Source organism: Cucurbita pepo, chromosome 4 (assembly GCF_057944985.1).
Source record: "Cucurbita pepo subsp. pepo isolate OVF chromosome 4, ASM5794498v1, whole genome shotgun sequence".
Classification (NCBI taxonomy): Eukaryota; Viridiplantae; Streptophyta; class Magnoliopsida; order Cucurbitales; family Cucurbitaceae; genus Cucurbita; species Cucurbita pepo.
In genome coordinates this window covers 7,299,799-7,319,849 of record NC_141801.1, presented here as the reverse complement: position 1 = coordinate 7,319,849, position 20,051 = coordinate 7,299,799, and the positions used below count along the sequence as shown (strand labels likewise).

At 33.4% G+C, this 20,051-nt stretch overlaps 1 protein-coding gene, 1 long non-coding RNA gene and 2 other non-coding genes across 4 annotated transcripts; 2 read left to right on the top strand and 2 right to left on the bottom strand.

The window, feature by feature from the left end:
* The first annotated feature begins 1,173 nt into the window (after nucleotides 1–1,173).
* On the top strand, nucleotides 1,174–1,245 carry TRNAH-GUG (transfer RNA histidin (anticodon GUG)). The gene has a single exon. It is a non-coding gene; the product is annotated as a tRNA-His (tRNA).
* Nucleotides 1,246–2,701: 1,456 nt separating this feature from the next.
* Nucleotides 2,702–11,946, bottom strand: LOC147792979 (uncharacterized). Its single transcript, XR_015420709.1, has 4 exons — nucleotides 11,808–11,946; nucleotides 11,402–11,659; nucleotides 11,236–11,320; nucleotides 2,702–3,386 (listed from the first exon to the last, which is right to left on the bottom strand). It is a non-coding gene; the product is annotated as an uncharacterized LOC147792979 (long non-coding RNA).
* On the top strand, nucleotides 11,214–17,859 carry RBOHB (respiratory burst oxidase-like protein). Its single transcript, XM_023674456.2, has 11 exons — nucleotides 11,214–11,739; nucleotides 11,837–11,993; nucleotides 12,096–12,144; nucleotides 13,035–13,148; nucleotides 14,506–14,940; nucleotides 15,626–16,012; nucleotides 16,106–16,201; nucleotides 16,310–16,425; nucleotides 16,539–16,641; nucleotides 16,775–17,348; nucleotides 17,516–17,859. The coding sequence occupies exons 1-11, from the start codon at nucleotides 11,214–11,216 to the stop codon at nucleotides 17,623–17,625; spliced, it is 2,667 nt and encodes an 888-aa protein (XP_023530224.1). The 3' UTR covers nucleotides 17,626–17,859.
* A 299-nt stretch (nucleotides 17,860–18,158) lies between these two features.
* TRNAH-GUG (transfer RNA histidin (anticodon GUG)) lies at nucleotides 18,159–18,230 on the bottom strand. The gene has a single exon. It is a non-coding gene; the product is annotated as a tRNA-His (tRNA).
* Nucleotides 18,231–20,051: the final 1,821 nt, after the last annotated feature.

The window sequence follows — 20,051 nt, the reverse complement described above, 5'->3', positions numbered from 1 at the left end:
TCAGTACATGTAAAGTTCAAAGAAGCCTCATTTGGATACAACTCGACGAATCATGAGATATGTTAAATGTACAATCGATTATGATCTTTTGTACAAAAAAAGCGAAGACTGCAGGCTAGCTAGATGTCGTGATGCTGATTATGCAGGATATCATGCTACCTGAAGATCAAGCGTAGGGTATGTATTCAAGCTCAATTTGGAAATAATTTCTTGGTGTAGCAAAAGAGAACAAATAATATCATTGTCAACCAATAATTTCTGGCTGAAACTTTTAATGAAGAATTTGCAACAGAAAGTTTACTATCCGATACCACTTCACTGCGACAACCAATCTACGGTTCATCTAGTAGAAAATTTGATGTTTCATGGTAGAACAAAGCATGTGGAGGTGCACCGCCATTTTATTAGAGATAAAGCCTTAAAGGAAGAATACAGATGACTAAGTGGTAGACTTGTCTACAAAAGGGCTGAATATTGAACGATGAATGAGGGCTTTTGCTGTCAGCTCAATATGAAACGACGAATGAGAACTAGTGTTGAGGGAGAGTGTTAAAATATCATTACTAGCCCAATAAGATCAAACGCAATAATCATAGGAGCAGGTTGTTTGTGTATTTTATATTAAAATAATTTAGGTATTTTAGAAATAAAGATGTCTAAATATTTTAGGACAATGATTTAGATATTTTAAAAATAAAGATACCTAATTAATTAAGGAAAATTATTTAGGTATTTTACGAATAAAATGGTTAGATATTTTAGGAAGAAATTGTGTAGTTTCTAGAGCGTGTTTTGTAATCTCTTTTGGATTGCAAGTGTTTCCTACCAAGAGTTGTGTTCAACAGACAACTATTCTCAAGGCCACATCACACAATCCAATATAATTCACATGCTCAGAGAGAGGTAATTACTACAATTCTCATGCATATAAATAAATTTGACGATGGTACTACCAGTACTTGCACGGACGGGTCAAATGAGGCATAACCAAAATGTATGGTGCTACTAATACTAGCATGGATTACTTGGAGGGACGTAACGCGGCATAACCAAATTTCACCCCATTGATTTAGAAGGATAAAAAGGGGAAAACTTCTCATACTATGATACTTGCATACACCAAACAAGGGTGAAACTTCTAGGATTGAGGCTTAAAATCTAAGAAGACCTTGTGTGGCTGTAGTTTAGTGGTGAGAATTCCACGTTGTGGCCGTGGAGACCTGGGCTCGAATCCCAGCAGTCACAATTACTTTTTCACTCTTAAAAACATAAGCTTCACATAGTAACAAGCTTGAACCAATTTTTCATTTACGGCATGCATACAGAAGGTAAGTCTTTCATGCTTCGTGCCTTCAGTAACGTTGCCCTCTCGTCATCGGCGAGATCTGAATTCAGGAGTTTGAAAACTGAACATATCTGTATGTTTAGGTACTCACAAGGACTTGGGACGTCCTGAGAGTGGGAGACACACTAGAATGGAGTCACAATTAGACGAAATATCAAAGAGGAAGATGTCGAGCTAGTGCGTAAGGAGGATAGAGAAATAGGAAAATCGGGTGAGAAAGACGATCTTACTGGTTGGATACTAATCCGAGTCGGGTGACCAAGTAACAATCGAGCTTCAGCTCAAATCTACAAAGCCAAGACCCGCCTGCATCAAACACATCTTCGACCCAAGCAACCTGCGCCTGCAGCAACCCGTGCCTCAACCCGACTCGACCTACACATGCGTCAGTGTCTCGTTGCGCAACGTGTCACACATGCAACCAAAAATCCTCTCAGCTTACACGACTCAGTCGACTTAACTTCAGTTCGGTTCCGCAGCTCAAAAACTAGTCCCCCAACTCGATAAAAGGTATTTTGTCCAATTTTCACCATTCTGACCCTCCCAAATTTGATTTTGATTCTAATTAAGGTAATTGAGGTTATTATAATGCCTTGTTTCACAAATTCATGTTAAATTCTATTAGAATTTTGAAATACTAACGAAATGAGATGGACATCTTAATAGGAAACGACTAGTGGTGATAATTGGAGCAATTTTGAGGAACAGAAGACAAGCGTACTCTAATTTAGGGAAACATCAGCTAAGGCCAACAAGTAAGTGACCTTACTATCGGATAGGTTGGACGACTTGTTTAATGTATGACTACATGTGCCTAGTAGCCCCTACTCGTGTCATTTATGTTTTATATTTATGATGCTATGATTATATTATATGATAATGTATGATGTATAACGTATGATGACGTGAATGAGTTATATGATAATGCCATATGATATTATATGATGTTTTTATATGATGCATGACAACATGACCATGTAAGATGTAAGATTATGAAATTCCTTAATATGACGTTATTTTCATATTAAGATGAAATGCATGTTTTAAATGTCATGCTGATTATGACGATGATTTTCTTAGGACATAACCCTAGTTAGTGTTAATGATGAAGAATGTACGAAGACCATTGCACGTATATTACTTATAGTAATATGTGAACAGAACTTTAGGGTTGTGTCACAAACAGATGAGAAACTATAGGAACCTCATGCATTTCGTGTACATAATTATTGGCTACTTCCCCTTTTACCATTATGGGTACCGATGCCTACCTTTTCTTGAACTCCCTAACTTCCTTCTCTCCTTTCCTTTTCTTTCTTTTTTTTTTTTTCTTCCTAATTTTTCACATTACCTCATTGATATCCTCAATTTGATTCCACCATATATATCAGGTTGGACGGATCAGGTTATATTTTAAAAGTCTTCCTAATTTCACGGAGATGGATCAAGGCTGACGCTGCGATTCTATTAACCGATCATAAGGAGGGACTTGGGTCCACATGGGTAGCTAGCTCTTCTATTTTGTGCAGAATCAAATCAAGGCTACTGTGGCAATTTTGTAAACTGGTCTCGAAAGAGACTTGAGACATCATATGTAGTTTCATAAGAGTGAGTGTTTCTAATGAGTATAGAAACCGATCAAGGCTAACGCAGTAATTTTGTAAACCGGTCCTAGAAGACGGACTTGGTACTACACATATAATTGTCTTAAAATGAAGTGTTTCTATTGTATATAAAAACCGTAACGATCCGAAATTTTCTACTTAATTTAAGGTCACTACTGTATACGTACCATACACATTGAATGCGAAAGGCTTTATTTAAATTCTATAAAACATAACACTTATCTTAAACACAGCCATGGAATTACGTGTTTCGAAAACATCTTTAAAACGACACAACAAAAGACTAAATAAAATAAATAAGCGTTCAAGTTAAAAACATCCTATTTTAACCTAAGTCTAAGAAAATAAATACCACTATCCTATGCATGTGCCATGGTCTCGAGTTGTGATGCCATACAGGAATGTCTTGCCTTAACCTGAAATATGTAGTAGCACATAGCTTGAGTATTTAAAGAAATACTCCGTAAGTAATCTCACTATTGGGGGTTAAATGCAAGAACATGTGAATGCAATGACGGGACCTATCCTTTCAATCTATTTTTCTACGGTACTGTCCTAACAGGTAATTTGGATGTGTACCATATACTCTACACACAGCCCATACGTGTGGGTATGGGCTCACCAGTCAGTTTGCACACCGATGGGCCACCTTATATGTCGGGCGAGAATACACTGGGACGCTCCCTTGGCCGGACACCCGTTAGAACTAGTAACCGTCATGACAGCGATATGCAAAACATAACGATCGTTGTCTTGCCATTGGATGTACGCGTCTGTACACTCGTGATGAGCACACATAATGCATGAGGTCCCCAACATTTCTACTTGAATATAACCCCGCTATCATCTTTCATGTTTAACATGTCATTTCTCATTTTTCAGTCTATGTATCATACATAATCCTAACGGGTTACATTTCATTTCATTTATCGTGATATCATGTCATTCATAACATACTGTATACATACAATTTAGAAAACATAACATAACGCTCCATGCCTTTAACATGTCGTTCCATAACGTGCAATTCATACAACAATTATCTCAATGATCACACAAAACAATCTAAAAATAACATATCACATCACAATATATCATATCATAAACATGTCATATCGTAAACACTTCGTGTTCATACCGTTCCCTAACTTATCATAGCCTTAACGTTCTTATACCTATCATAGTCATATCATTTCGTGAATGTACCTTAGTCATACCATCACAAAAACGTATCCGAACGCTATAGTTCTATCAATCTATCACAAACTTATCCCTAACTCATATCCTAACACTATTCTATCATCAATCTCCCCTATTCATAGCACTCTGGTATGTAACCTAACCTTAACGTTTCATGAACACATCTTACTCCTACGTTAGATTTCGTTTTGTGCATCCTTCTCGTATCCTATCTCAAACATATCCTTGAACACATCGTACCATAATTATTATCATACAATTCACATATTATAATATAACATAAACATAATATAAGCATACCGATTCACAGATAATTCACACATATCAGTTATATGACACGTGTAGAACCACAGACACGTGTCAACATCAAATATAACCATGCCGATAGTAAGATCACTAGCCTGGTTAACTTAAGTTGTTGTCACGAATAAATCGTTAATGAAAGTTCGATTCGGTCTTTTGAAATCCAAGTCAACCTATGTGAGCCCATTACATCAATTTCAGGTTTGAACTTTATAAAATTATTTCTCTAATTTATATCCATGGTTACTTTTGTATAAAAAAAAAGTAGATAAAGTTATTTCAAGTAAAAAAATGTAATAGAGTTATTTCAAGTTATTCTGAGTTTGAATGTACTTTTCTCTCCATAGTTAGTTTGTGGTTTTTAATTCCTGAATCTTCCTTTTTTATCTGTATTTACTAGTTGCTTCTCAATTTTGTTATCATAGTGGATCTAAGTTTTCACATCTTTCTTTATCTTAGTGTTTCTTGTTAACAAATTTTCTTCGTCATTCTATTTTTAATTTATTCATTTACTAGAATGAGTATAAATGATTGATATTTAGTTTCTGATTCAAATCTTTCCTTATCTTCGTGTTTCCTGTTAACAAATTTTGTTAACTAGTGTGATTTCTAAAAAAGAAATATGATAAAAGAAAAAGAAGATTTAATATATAATCATAATTTAATAAAGATCTAACTGGTTGTGATTTCTAAAAAAGAAATATGATAAAAGAAAAAGAAGATTTAATATATAATCAGATCTATTCTCAGGTGAATCTCAACTCAATAAAAGTCATTCTCATTTTTTTTTCTTAGGTAAACCGGATAATTGCTGTTTTTTTTGTTTCTTTTTGCAGTAAAAGGATGGGTTGAAGAGAACTAATTGTGGACAGGGATGAGAGGTTAGTGGAGAGTGGCGGGGAAAAGTTGTATTTTTGTTTATTTATTTATTTATTATTATTATTATTTAACTATTTTTTTTATAATTATTTTTATTTATTTCTTTATTTCTTTATTTATGATTTATTTTTTTTATCTTTTTATTTTTTGGACTATTACATCTCATTTGGCTTAAAAAAAATAACTCTAAGATATTAAATCAGAATAGTTTGAACTCATTCTCTCTAAGTCTTTTACTTTTTGTTCATTGACCCAAACGGCTACTGAATCAACACACGATAATCATAAATCCCAATTCAAACATTTCAATCCGAACACAAATTACATAACCTCAAACTTCATAAATTCAAACATATAAAAATCAAGAACGAAACCTTCTTCAAAAGTAACACGGATTTGAATCAAATTGACACCAAACTTAAGCCACAAGTCATAATTACAAGAAAACAAAAACACATGAAAAACAACCCAAATCAAATAGAGTGAATTCTTCCCCAAAAGCAATGGTTTTTCCAGTGTATCCAAATAGATTTCAAACATCTTTTTTTGTTTGTTATTGTGTAGTGGTTCATATGTTGAATATATATTCAATCCCACCACCCACCACCCACCACAATAAGGTCAAAGAGAGTGGCTTCTACTTGGAATTGTTTTTTGGTCATCCTTTTTAGGCTTCATAATTGAAACCAGGAGGCTGCTTAGACTCTCCCATATAAAACCCATTAACCTTTTCACAAAGTCAATTCTAAAACCAAATCTTTTGTGTATCTTTCTAATTATTTAATGTTATCAATTTCAAAACCCTTAATTAATTAATTAATTAATTGTTTGGTTTCTTACCATAATTATATTGGTAGGCCTGCCACTCACCACTATGCAACATGTCTGGAATTTTTGAGCCACCCATAGTTGCCTCTTAAAAGTATAAATAATCAACTTTTCTAGATATTAATTGGATGATAATGTTTGAGTTTTGGGAAGAATGTTCAACTATAAATTTGGTGGGGATATAGTTTTTGTTGATACGAACAATATCCTACCTTAGCTAATTAAGAAGAAGATAATGAATACATAATTAAAGAACATTATCTTGGGAAGATTATTTGATGATTTAGAGGTTGTCTGGTTTTTAGTTTTGTTTATGATAGCTACTCACCAGTAAAATGTTCTTATAAATAAATAATATTTTTATTTAATTCCATGAGTCCTTCGGCTATAAAATGAGCTTTTCGAACAAATCACTCTCCCAAACATGCATCATTCATTGAACTAATAGATATTTTAAGAATAAGGTTACCAAATTTTCGTGCATCATTCATTGAACTAACAGATATTTCACCATTCCTAATGACTACAAAATAATGTAAGACTAAGTTCAGAAGCTAGCAAACAAATAAGCTAAAATGAAATTTCAAATACTTTTTAATAATGTTTTACAATTTTTATTTTTTGTTGTAGTCTTTTGGTTTGTTAAATGGTCTATTCTTAGAAAGCAACTATTAGGAAATTTCAAATAGAACATCTATCATTATAGTTCTTTCTCACATAGTTTTCAAACTTGTCAAACTAGCTCAAATTCCTTATCCTCAAACACTTGTAAATGCTTTTTAAATCTTATAAACAAATCAAATCAAATTTTAATGTACACGGTCGGATAACAACGCTATAGAAAGTCAACCACATCAATTTTATATGTTACTTATGATAATTAACCGAAAATTTAAATGAGTGTATTAGACCTAAAATTTAAAGTTTACTCTAAATCAAAAACCACACATGAAACTTAAAATGGTAAGGAATAACATTCCAAACTCACCTCTAATAAATATTATCTATTTTGGCCTATTACGTATCTCTGTCAGCTTCACAGCTTTAAAATGCATCTACTAGAGAAAGGTTTTCATACCCTTATGAGAAATATTTTGTTCCCTCTCCAACCGATGTGGGATCTCGTAATCTACCCTCTTTGGGGGCCAGCGTCCTTCGTGGCATATTGCTTAGTGTCCGACTCTGATACCATTTGTAACAGTTCAAGCCTACTGCTAGCAGATATTGTCTGTTTTGGCCCGTTACATATCCCCTCACGGTTTTAAAATGCATCTACTAGAGAAAAGTTTCCACACTCTTATGAGAAATGTTTTGTTCTCTCTCCAACCGATGTGGGATCTCACAATCTACTCTCTTTGGGGCCAGCGTCCTTCTAGCACACCGCCAAGTGTTTGACTCTGATACCATTTGTAACAATTCAAGCCCACCGCTAGTAGATATTGTCCACTTTTACCCGTTACGTGCCTCACAGTTTTAAAACGCATATATTAAAGAGAAGTTTTTACACATTTATGAAAATATTTCATTCCTCTCCTCAACTGATGTAGAATCTCAAAAGAAATATCATAAGATTCTAGGAATCGAACTGTCTTTGTGGATAATTATCTAATTTCGAAATAGATTATCCAAAATGATTAAGAAAAATAATTAAAAAAAGAAAAAAAAACATGGTATCCAATTATATTCAATTACTTTTGGTGGGTTGGATTCCTCAAAAGAAAAAGTGTGAGGGGAAATGATAAGGACTAAATTGTCAATTTTTTACATATCATTAAAAAAAAAAAATCTCATTTGACATGATGATGCATTTTAGTTATGGAGTAGGTAAGCAAGTTGGAAAGCAATGGTTTGTTACATTCTCAAAGCTTTTTAGTTTTCTCTAAGATGGTCTTTTCTTCCTCTCATTCATCAAATCAATCTTTTCATATCCCAACTTTTTAATATTATCTTGACTTTTCCACCATTGACACTAACAAAATGGTTTTGAATGCTCTAATTTTCATTTCTTAATGGTTAAACCACATATATTGTTTTTAATTAACTTCTGTAATTAATTTCAATACATCAATACAACACCAAACTAAATAAAATCTAGGGAAAAAAAAAAGATGAAAAACTAAAACCATACTCATAAAGCACACAAAATAAAATAAAATTATTATCATATGGGGACTAAATGTTTCAACTTTTTTAAAAAAGAAATAAATCTCAACTAAAAAATTCCATTAAAATTTAATAATTGGATGGTATAATTGAAATGGCATGTGATAATACATTATTGGATAAGCTTTTTCTTTCAAATATCATGTCACTTAATTTTTAATTGAGAACTTTTGAAACATAAGAAACAAAATTCAAAATTTCAAAGTATGAGACAAAAAAGAAAAAGAAAAAAAAAAAAAAGATGACTCATATAGGACCAAAGATATTTAATCTTCATTGAATAGTGATATTCTTAGCTAACTAACCTAATATTTTAATCAAATACAAACAAACATGTGGGCAGAGTATGTAATGTCTTATGGAGTGTTTCAAGACTACAAAGCTATTATTATTATTATTATTATTTTCACGGCTATACTAAAAGATAGAATTTAAGGAATCATTTTTGGGCAATTTTCCCTCATCTTCTTAATTGGTAATTTAATATAATTTTTTAAATAGTTCATGGTTTATTTACTCATATTAAAACAAATTTACTTATAATCGAAAATTATAATAATTATAAAAATTCAAAATTTTAAAAATGAAAAAAAAAAAAAAAAAAACGTTAGAAATTGTAGGTTTTGTTTTTTAGATTTTCTTTTTCAACTCACAAAAATTCGACATATTTTTTTAAGGTAAGTAGTATTTTTAAGATTTTTATGTTTAAAAATATTACTGAAATAATTATAATAATTATAAATATTCAAAATTTTAAAAATGAAAAAAAAAACGTTAGAAATTGTAGGTTTTGTTTTTTAGATTTTCTTTTTCAACTCACAAAAATTCGACATATTTTTTTAAGGTAAGTAGTATTTTTAAGATTTTTATATTTAAAAATATTGTTGAAATAAAAATTTAATGTTTTATATCCAAACAAAACGGTAATAGTATTTAAAAAAGAAAATAGATATTTTAAAGCATTTTAAAATTTATGAATATTATTAAAACAAAATCTAAAGCATTTTCATAAATTTAACGTTTTATATCCAAACAAAAGGGTAATACTATTTAAAAAAAATTAGAGAGACTTTTTTTCTTTTTTTTACCAAAATTACTTAAATAATAGCTTTATCAATTATTAAGCACTTTAATTAATGTTTTCTATTATAAGACAGAAAGTGTTTTCTTAAAAAAGTAATTTTATAACTTAAAAAAGTAGTTTGAAATTCACCATAAATATAAACAAATCTACTTTATCATGTAATATTAAGATTTAATAGTTCTCAAACAATAAAGTTCAAGAGATTCAAAATAAAGATGAAGTCTCGTGATCCACAAATGTACTTTCTAACCCATTTTCCAAATGCAAACATGGACAGAAAAAGAAAAAATCCACAATAGAAACAAAATAATAATATAATTTCAATCGTCTTTTACTCTTACATGTTTAAATTTAATGCATGTACTAAAGACAAAATTAATCTATAATTCCAGTTTGAAAAATAATTTATATGCAATCTTTTTAGTAGAAATAAATTTTAAGCTTTTGTAAAAGAAAATGTAAGGTTGAATGAGATGTAAAGCCTAAGTAGTGTTGGATGATGAAAATCCCAGGTCGGTTAATCTAAAGAATGATCATGGGTTTATAAATAAAGAATACTCTCTCTATTGGTGTGAGGCCTTTTGGGAAGCCCAAAGCAAAGTCATGAGAGCTTATGCTCAAAGTGGACAATATCATACTATTGTGGAGAGTTCGTGTTCGTCTAACATAGTATCAGAGCTATATTCTAATCCTCAAATGTCGAACAAAAGACTCCAAAAGAAAAAGGAGTCAAGAACCAAGAAAAAGACTTCAAGCTTCTTCGAAGGCAGTAAAAAATGACTAAGAATCCAAAAGAGTCGAGTCTCGATTAAAGGGATGCGTATTTTGTTCGAGGGGAGGTGTTGGATATGGGTATATGATATGTGGGTATTAAACTTCTCAACAATAACCAAAAGTCTTATTCAAAACTTACCATATTTTCCCAATCTAGTGAGTTCATTATGAGTTTCACAGGAAGGCCAAAGGTAAAGGTTTGGGGCTAATTTCTTCTTTGTTTGTCTACCCAGTTTATTAATATTGTAATATTGTTTGACAAGATTGACCATGTGTGTGGATGGATGCTCTTGTTGTAATAAGAAAACAGCTTGATGCCCAACAACCCCACTCTCTCTCCCCCAACACAACCCAGATGCGCCCCTTGGATTGAACCCATTAACTTTGAATAATACTCTTCTTCTTATTCAGCCTCCAAATCATCCTCAACTATAAAGCTCTTTCCCTCCTCCTCTCCTCTGCTTCAAACAAATTCACCTGTTCTTCCCCACCAAAGACGACTAAAGAGATTTGCCTAATCTGGAACTCATAACTCCAAAGGTCAGCTTAGATTCAATTCAAACAAATTCTTCTGTTTCTCTATGTTTTTCTTCCTAAACCACTCTTGATTTCTTTGTTTTGAAATCATTGGTGTTCTTTTTAATCTTGTTGTTTCTCCTTCTTCCTGTTCTTAGTCACAACTCTAGGCATCCATTTCGCTAGCTATTCCAGTACTGAATCAATCATCCTACGATTCGTTTTCTTTCTTGGGAAGAACGGTGTTGGAATTATTGTAGCTTGTAATAAGATTTGAAAACCCCAAACTACCCTTTGAGAGAGTTTTTGAAATTGTTTGGTTGATGCCTAATGTTTTCTAACGTTTCTGTATCTTAGGCATAACAACAAACACTTGGTGTGCATCTTGATGCCTAATGATTTCTAACGTTTCTGTATCTCAGGCATAACAACAAACACTTGGTGTGCATCTCACAGTGCATATAACAAATCAGAGAGTTCAGATTCAGATCCAACCATGGAGGGCCAAGAGAACAAACCTGGTGATTCATGGTCAGATACAGAGAGCACAGGAAGCTCCAAACGAGTTGCCTTCAGCGGACCATTGACAGGACCTTCTGTTGCCTACAAAAGAACCAGTAGCTACAGCAGCAGCACAAGAAGCACTATGAGAATCAAAGACGACGATCAGTACGTCGAGATTACCTTAGATGTTCGCGATGATACAGTCTCCGTTCAGAACATCAAAGGCGGAGATTCGGAGACGGCAATGTTAGCGAGCCGACTCGAGACCAAGCGCCCTACGCTAGGCTCTCAATTGTCTTTCAAATTGAAGCAAGTATCGCAGGAACTGAAACGGATGACTTCCTCAAAAAGCTTCAATAGAATCGACAGAACTAAATCCGGTGCCAGCCGTGCCCTAAATGGCCTTCGATTCATGACCAAATCCGTCGGAAGTGAAGCCTGGTCAGAGATTGATAATCGATTTAACGAACTCGCCATTAATGGAGAGCTTCCGAAGTCATTGTTCGCAAGATGCATAGGTATAAACAACTATAAATCACATTTTTCTCAAAATCTTTCAAATTCAAACCAATGATTGAAATTTTACCGATCATTGTTGGTTCGTTGCTGGATCAGGAATGGAGTCGAGCGAGTTCGCCGGCGAGTTGTTCGACGCGTTGGCTAGAAGACGAGGCATAACTTCAACTTCCATAACCAAAGGGGAACTGCGTGAATTCTGGGAGCAGATAATCGACGAAAGCTTCGATGCTAGGCTTCAAATCTTCTTCGATATGTATGAATCTCTTTTTTCCCTCTCTTCTCTCTCACTAGAATGGATTTGGCCATGGAGATTGCTGAAACAGAGCCTGGTCTAACAAATGGTACGATCGTGCAGGGTGGACAAGAATGCCGATGGTCGCATTACTGGAAAAGAAGTCAAAGAGGTAACTGGAGGGAAGAAAATTAATAATAAATTTATATATATATATTCTAAAAGTAATTGGAAATAAATAAATAAAAATTATTAATTTAAATTGATGGTGAAATTTTTTTCTACGAGAAGGTCAAGATATATATTGTTTAATAATAATCACCAATTATTTTATTTCAATTATATTAAATATATGTATTTCTTTGTTTTGTATATTAATTACTTTTTCTTATTTAAAAATAAGACTAAATTAATTAAAATATGATTAAACTTTGTATTTTGTCTTCAATTTCAAAAGTTTTAATAATTCTTTAAATTTTTTTAAAAAATCTTATAAATATCTTTAAATTTTAAAAAAAAAATCCAAAACTAAGTTTACTGTTAATTTTTAAGGAAAGAGTTAACATTTTGTTTTAAAAATAAGATTGATTTTTAAAAAAAATTTAAAATACTTTTTAATTTTAAAAACTATCCTTAATATTAACTTTTTTTTAATTAAAAAAAAATCAAAATTATCTTTATTGTTACCATTTTCAAAAGTACTCTCGTAAACTTTAAATGTAATATTAAAAATTTAAAAATAATCTATGAAATGTCGACGAACTGTATTTATTCATATATTGACGGTAAATTTTTTTTAAAATGTTTTATAAAGATAAGGAGTGTTAATGCTAAAATTTTAATGGTATTTTTTAACCTTTTAAAAAAAGTTTAATGGTATTTTAATGAAATTTTTTAAGGTTTAAAAGGATATTTTTTAAACCGTATTTTAAAAACAAAATAGTAAAAATTTTCATCTAAAATTTAAAGATATTATAGAAACATTTAAATTATTAATATTCTTAATTAAATGATGAAAATGTTAAACTTATAATATAAATATTTATTTATTTGTAATTTCAGATAATTGCATTAAGTGCTTCAGCTAATAAATTATCAAAAATCCAAGAGGATGCTGAAGAATATGCTGCTTTAATCATGGAAGAGTTGGACCCTGACAACCTTGGATATATTGAGGTTTGTATCTTTATAATATATATATAACATTTCTTTAATACCATATAAAATTAAAATTATTAAAATGTTACTTATTTTGACCTTACTCTAAACACATCATATTAATTATCTAGTTATATTATCACCCAACATTAACATTTATTCAACTAATAAATAAAAACAAAAAATATTAAATTCATGGTTTTCTTTTTCTTTAAATATTATATCAATAGCATTTATATCAATTGTTTGTCCAAGAAATTTTAATATTCTTAATAAATCTCTAATTTATTACACAAAAACAATTAAATTAAATTTTAGTAATTTATTATATATTTTTAAAATTTTAATATCAATAGTTTTTTTTTCATAATTTTATAAAATATCGAATGTATATAGTTTAAATTAATAAATGAACAATTCAACTCTTACCCATAAATTAAAATTTATATTCTGTTTTTTTTTATATATCATTATTTTTCTATAATTTTTCACATAAGTTAGGGAGGATAACAAACATTCATATAAGGGGTGTGGAAACAGTCCCAAATCAGCTAATTTAGGAAATGATCATAGGTTTAGAGCAAAGTGATGAGCTTATACATAAAGTGGACAATATCATACCATTGTGGAGAGTCGTGTTCGTATAACAGAAACCTCGTACTAGTAGACGCGTTTTAAAAATCTTGAGGGGAAGTCCGAGAGGGGATGTCTAAAGAAGATAATATCTGTTAGATGTGAGAGTCGTGTTCGGCTAACAGAAACCTCGTACTAGTAGACGCGTTTTAAAAATCTTGAGGGGAAGCCCGAGAAATGAGGTCCAAAGAAGACAATATCTGTTAGATGTGAGAGTCGTGTTTGTCTAACAGAAACCTCGTACTAGTAGACGCGTTTTAAAAATCTTGAGGGGAAGCCCGAGAGGGGATGTCCAAAGAAGACAATATTTGTTAGATGTGAGAGTCGTGTTCGACTAACATAATCTTGAGGGGAAGCCCGAGAGGGGATGTCCAAAGAAGACAATATCTGTTAGATGTGAGAGTCGTGTTCGACTAACAGAATCTTGAGGGGAAGCCCGAGAGGGGATGTCCAAAAAAGACAATATCTGTTAGATGTAAGAGTTGTGTTCGGCTAACAGAAACCTCGTACCAGTAGACGCGTTTTAAAAATCTTGAGGGGAAGCCCGAGAGAAGAGGTCCAAAGAAGACAATATCTGTCAGATAGGTCCAAAGAAGACAATATCTGTTAGAGTAGATTTAGACTTCCTTAGGAACCACGGTTAGAGATCGACAACTTTTAAGCTTTACATGGAACGGGTTTAAAGATGTAGACAAATTGGATGGAAATGTAACTAATTGGGTACCATGTGTGGGCATTTCAGCTATATAACTTAGAGATGCTACTTCTACAAGCTCCAAACCAAGCATCAGCGCCCAACCGCGTGACAGACAGCCGCGTGCTGAGCCAACTACTAAGCCAAAAGCTCGTCCCCACAAAGGAACACAACCCCATCAAGCGCGCATATCGCTCTCTCCGCTACTTCGTCGAGGACAATTGGAAGCGCATTTGGGTCATCTCTCTATGGCTTGCCATTTGCGCTGCTCTCTTTGCTTGGAAGTTCATCCAGTACCGCCAACGAGCCGTCTTCCATATCATGGGCTATTGTGTCACCACCGCCAAAGGTGCCGCTGAAACCCTTAAGTTCAACATGGCCATCATCCTTCTCCCTGTTTGTAGGAATACTATCACTTGGCTTCGGAGTAAGACCAAGCTTGGTGGTGTTGTCCCTTTTGATGACAATGTCAACTTCCATAAGGTACCTTTTTCTTTTTTGTTGTTGTTGCTGCCCACCATGTGTTTGATCATTTGTCTCTGCTGAATTTTCCCTTATGTGTGTTGCTGTTGTTGCTGGTTTCAATTTCTTGAGTTTGATTTGGAAAACGATTGGTTTAAATCCTCATTTTGACACTATGTTTTTGTTGTTGTTGTTGCCCGCCATGTGTTTGATCATTTGTCTCTGCTGAATTTTCCTTGTTTTTGTTGCTGTTATTGCTGGTTTCAATTGCTTGAGTTTGATTTGGAAAATTATTGGTTTAAATCCTCATTTTGTCACTTTCCTTTTATTGTATGTTCTGTTTTGGTCCATGAACATTTAGAATATCTCGTTTTGTCCTTGAATAAGTACCAAAATGGAACAAACTTGAAAATTTGAGGACCAAAATGTGATCTAAACCAAAATGAAATGTTTGGATTTTGATTGATATTGTTAAGAATAGGCATAAAAGATTAAATATATTCTAACTAGTTTAAGTTTTTGGATTCCTCCTTGATATTACTAGCTTACTTGTTAACTTTCACATTTGAGGAGCATTAAGGGTATGCATATTGGATTAAAATGTATTATCGTCCATCATTATCGTTTCGAAACTCGAAAGCTGAAGTGGTTAGGTTGGGAAGAATTAAATTTAATAAGAACATGAATTTGCATTTGCTTGGATTAGGTAATTGCTGTTGGGATAGCCATTGGAGTCGTTTTACATGCTGGAGCACATCTTACCTGTGACTTTCCAAAGCTACTCCATGCAACCGATGCCGAATACGAACCAATGAAGCCATTTTTCGGTGAAGTGCGACCGAATAACTACTGGTGGTTTGTGAAGGGGACGGAAGGGTGGACAGGGGTTGTGATGGTGGTGCTAATGATCATAGCATTCACCTTGGCTCAACCATGGTTCCGCCGCAACCGCCTGAACCTCCCAAAAACCATCAAGAGACTCACAGGCTTCAATGCCTTTTGGTACTCTCACCATCTCTTTGTCATTGTCTATGTCCTCTTCATCATCCATGGATACTACCTTTACCTCTCCAAGGAATGGTACAAAAAGACGGTGAGTTTTTTTCGATCTTGTCGAACTTTATAACAAACAAAGAACGTAACCAAACTATATCCAAATAACATTTTGTTTCATTGTCGAATATAGACATGGATGTATCTAGCTGTTCCTGTTTTGCTCTACGCGTGCGAAAGATTGATTCGTGCATTTCGATCGGGCTACAAAACAGTGAGGATTCTAAAGGTCTACACCCTTACACCCTTTTCTTTTTTCTTGCTTGCCTAGAAAACTCACAAATTTTCTCGAGAAAAAAGTATGAATTTATGCTGATAGAAAAAATGAAACTCTCAGGTTGCTGTGTATCCTGGAAATGTTCTTGCATTGCAAATGTCAAAGCCTCAAGGATTCAAGTACACAAGTGGACAGTACATATATGTGAACTGTTCTGCTATTTCTCCCTTCCAATGGTAAATCCTACACCGTCTGATCTTCTCCATCACCATGATCATCATGATCAATGAAGATCATCATGATAATTGGTTTGATTGGAATTAACGGATGTGATTGAATTTTGTTGCAGGCATCCATTTTCGATTACATCTGCTCCAGGGGATGATTACTTGAGCATTCACATTCGCACCGCGGGAGACTGGACTTTGCAGCTCAAGAACATTTTCTCCAAGGTACTTGCTTAATTTTTTTCATATGACTAAAGATTTTATTTTATTTTTTTTATCAAATTTCATAAACATAAAGCTTTTAAAGTTTTGAAGTTTGATTTTTAAATACAATAATGTTGCCCTCTCTGTCAATCAGATATGTCAGCCTCCATCTGTTGATCAAAGTGGTCTTTTAAGAGCTGACATGCGCCAAAGCAACAACAAAATCAGGTTGCCAAGGCTGTTGATAGACGGACCATATGGAGCTCCAGCTCAAGACTACAAACAATATGACGTTCTTCTTCTTGTGGGGCTCGGGATCGGTGCCACCCCGCTGATCAGCATTGTCAAGGATGTACTCAACAACATCAAGGAACAGAAAGACATTGAAAATGGCGTTGCTGATAAGAACTCCAAGCCCTTTGTCACCAAACGAGCTTACTTCTACTGGGTCACCAGAGAGCAGGGCTCATTCGAATGGTTTAGAGGTGTCATGGATGAAGTTGCTGAGAACGACCGAGACAGAGTGATTGAACTGCACAACTACTGCACCAGCGTTTACGAAGAGGGTGATGCTCGGTCTGCCCTCATTACGATGCTCCAAGATCTCAACCATGCCAAGAATGGTGTCGATATCGTGTCGGGAACAAGGGTGAAGACTCATTTTGCTAGACCCAACTGGCGCAATGTCTTGAAGCATGTTGCTGTTAATCATCCAGATCAACGAGTTGGTAAGCATTTGCTAAATTTACATATTTACCATTTGATTCTATGATCTCGAGATGATTACAAAACGCACCCTCGTAATCATATCTCCAGTTCTAAAACGATCTCATGATTAGTCGTAACTCGAATGCCCACGACTCATTTGTATAATTGGATTGAAATGTGAATGCAGGAGTGTTTTACTGTGGAGCACAAGGATTGGTTGGAGAGCTAAGGAGACTGTCCCAAGACTTTTCTAGGAAAACAACCACCAAATTTGATTTCCACAAGGAGAATTTTTAGAGTATAATTAAATTGGATTTTTTTTTTTTTTTTTTTTTTTTTTTTTTTTTTAATTTAGAAATTTTTAAGAAATTGTATTATAGTGTAATTCTCTTGTTGTTGGGCATATATTTATACATGTTTGCTTAGTAGCTTTACTAAAAAATTTAAAAATATTAGTATTACAGGAAGCTGTATTGAATATTTCTTATAAAATACAAATCTTTTTTGAATAATAAGATTTCATATTTAATAGATTCTTTTCTTTATGCCCTTTTTGCTTAATATTATATTTTCTAAGTGAGTTTTTATTTGTTCAAATGGTAATATCTTTGTTATAATCATGCTCAACCATTTTCCCTCCTAATCACTGACTCACATCCTCTAACTTCCTCTCTCCGCTAGAAATTTCTTGAGAATTTGAAGATTTTCGTTGGTTGAAATTGAGTTCATAAATGTCTTCACGTGAACGATTTGGATCAAATCATTTGTAACAGTTATGAAGTTAGGTCGTGTCAATTTTAAAAATAAATAATTAATTACAAGTTTAAAATTGTGGCTGCTGGGATTCGAGCCCAGGTCTCCACGGCCACAACGTGGAATTCTCACCACTAAACTACAGCCACACACTAATATGTCAAAAAAAAGTCGTTTACTCTAAAATATTTGTAGACTTATGCTTTATTTAAGAAAATAGAAGGTTCTTATGCACCCAACCTTACTTAGGATGCAAGGCCCTTAAGAAACATAATTGTGGCGGCTGGGATTGAAGCCCAAGTCTCCACGGCCACAACGTGGAATTCTTACCACTAAACTACAGCCACATGATATTTTTTATATATTATAAAAAAGTAATTTACTCTAGAATTTTTCTAATTAATTTTGATGGGCAATGTTACAATGTTGAGATCATTAGTGTTAAGTTCGTACTTCAAATACAGGTGCAAATCTTGGTCATGAAATATTTACACTTAGTTTAATTTATTTAAATGTAGCAAAGAAAGATTTTAAGCCATTTAAAGTAAAAAAAAAAAAAAAAAATTATAACATTACTAAAACAGTCTCAAAATGAATACGAGTGTCTCGATAAACTTCCTATCAACCTAATAAGTTTATAGCGAAAAGTATCTATAAAATTAACACTCATGGTGATTGGTTGAGTGCACTACTCATTGCCACTTTGTCTTGTTGTTTCACAGTAGCAACTATAACTCACTCCCTTGAGTTCACCACCATAGAACTCAACAGTTACATCGACCAGTTCAACACTATACTTCGATTCTGCTCTTCGAAAAGGAAGATCACCTCTAACAATTCTGTCGCTGTCTACCAAAACAATCGGAAATGTTTTCAAAAAGGGTCGGCATACGGCGTACAAAAAGTGTGCGTCCTTCTTTCTCTCTAAAACACAGGGTGTCCTAACAAAAAGTGTGCGTCCTTCTTTCTCTCTAAAACACAGGGTGTCCTAACCACCCAACAGCTATTCCATCCCCCTTGTCCATGGAACCCGCTCTGAATAATCTACCTTTTGTAGGATTATTCCCGATGTAATCATAAAAAGCTCATTTGTTTAGATCAAGCTTCTGAGAAACTTTGATTTTGGCTAGCCCAGCACTAACCCTTCGATATATACATGTGAGGGTCACCACATAACACTCCTATTCTTTAGACTCCTATTCTTTAAATTGGTTTGCACGACCATATATCATATTCAAGCCTACCGGAGCCTTTAAGAAACATAATTGGGGCTACTGGGATTCGAGCCTAGGTCTCTAGGGCCACAACTACAGCCACATGGTGGTTCCTTAGATTTGAAGCTTCAATCCTAGAAGTTACACCCTTGTTTGCAATATGCATGTATCTATGTAGGACAAGTTTCACCCTTTTTATCCTTCTTAATCAATGGGGTAAAATTTGGTTATGCCAGTTATGTCCCTGCAAGTAATTCATACCAGTATTGGTATCACCATAAATTTTGGTGATGCCCCGTTCCACCAATCCGTGCAAGTATTGGTAGCACCCCCGTCAAATTTATTTATATGCATGAGAATTGTAGTAATTACCTATTTCTGAGCATGTCAATTATATTGAACTGTGTGATGTGGCCTTGGAGACAATTATCTATTAAACACAACTCTTTGTGGGAAATACTCGCACTATTGATTAAATCCAATCGAGAAGAGATTATAAGACAATTTCTAAAAACTACTGCATTTTGTCTTGTATTTCTTTGGGATGAAACATTGGTAGGGTGGAGGGTATTTACAGCAAAGACTAGACAATTTATTTGTCAAATATCTAATTATTTATTCGTAAAATACCTAAAATTTTCCTAAATTAATTAGGTATCTTTATTTTTAAAATAACTAAAGGATTTTCCTAAAATATCTACCCATCTTTATTTCTAAAATATCTAAATCATTTTCCTAAAATATGTAAAATACCTT

Bases quoted from the DNA above. Each gene is read 5' to 3' on its own strand.
- RBOHB (XM_023674456.2), top strand. From the start codon at position 11,214: ATGGAGGGCCAAGAGAACAAACCTGGTGATTCATGGTCAGATACAGAG. The intron at 16,013-16,105 runs GTGAGTTTTTTT...TGTCGAATATAG, and splicing joins AGGAATGGTACAAAAAGACG to ACATGGATGTATCTAGCTGT. The intron at 16,642-16,774 runs GTACTTGCTTAA...TCTGTCAATCAG, and splicing joins TCAAGAACATTTTCTCCAAG to ATATGTCAGCCTCCATCTGT.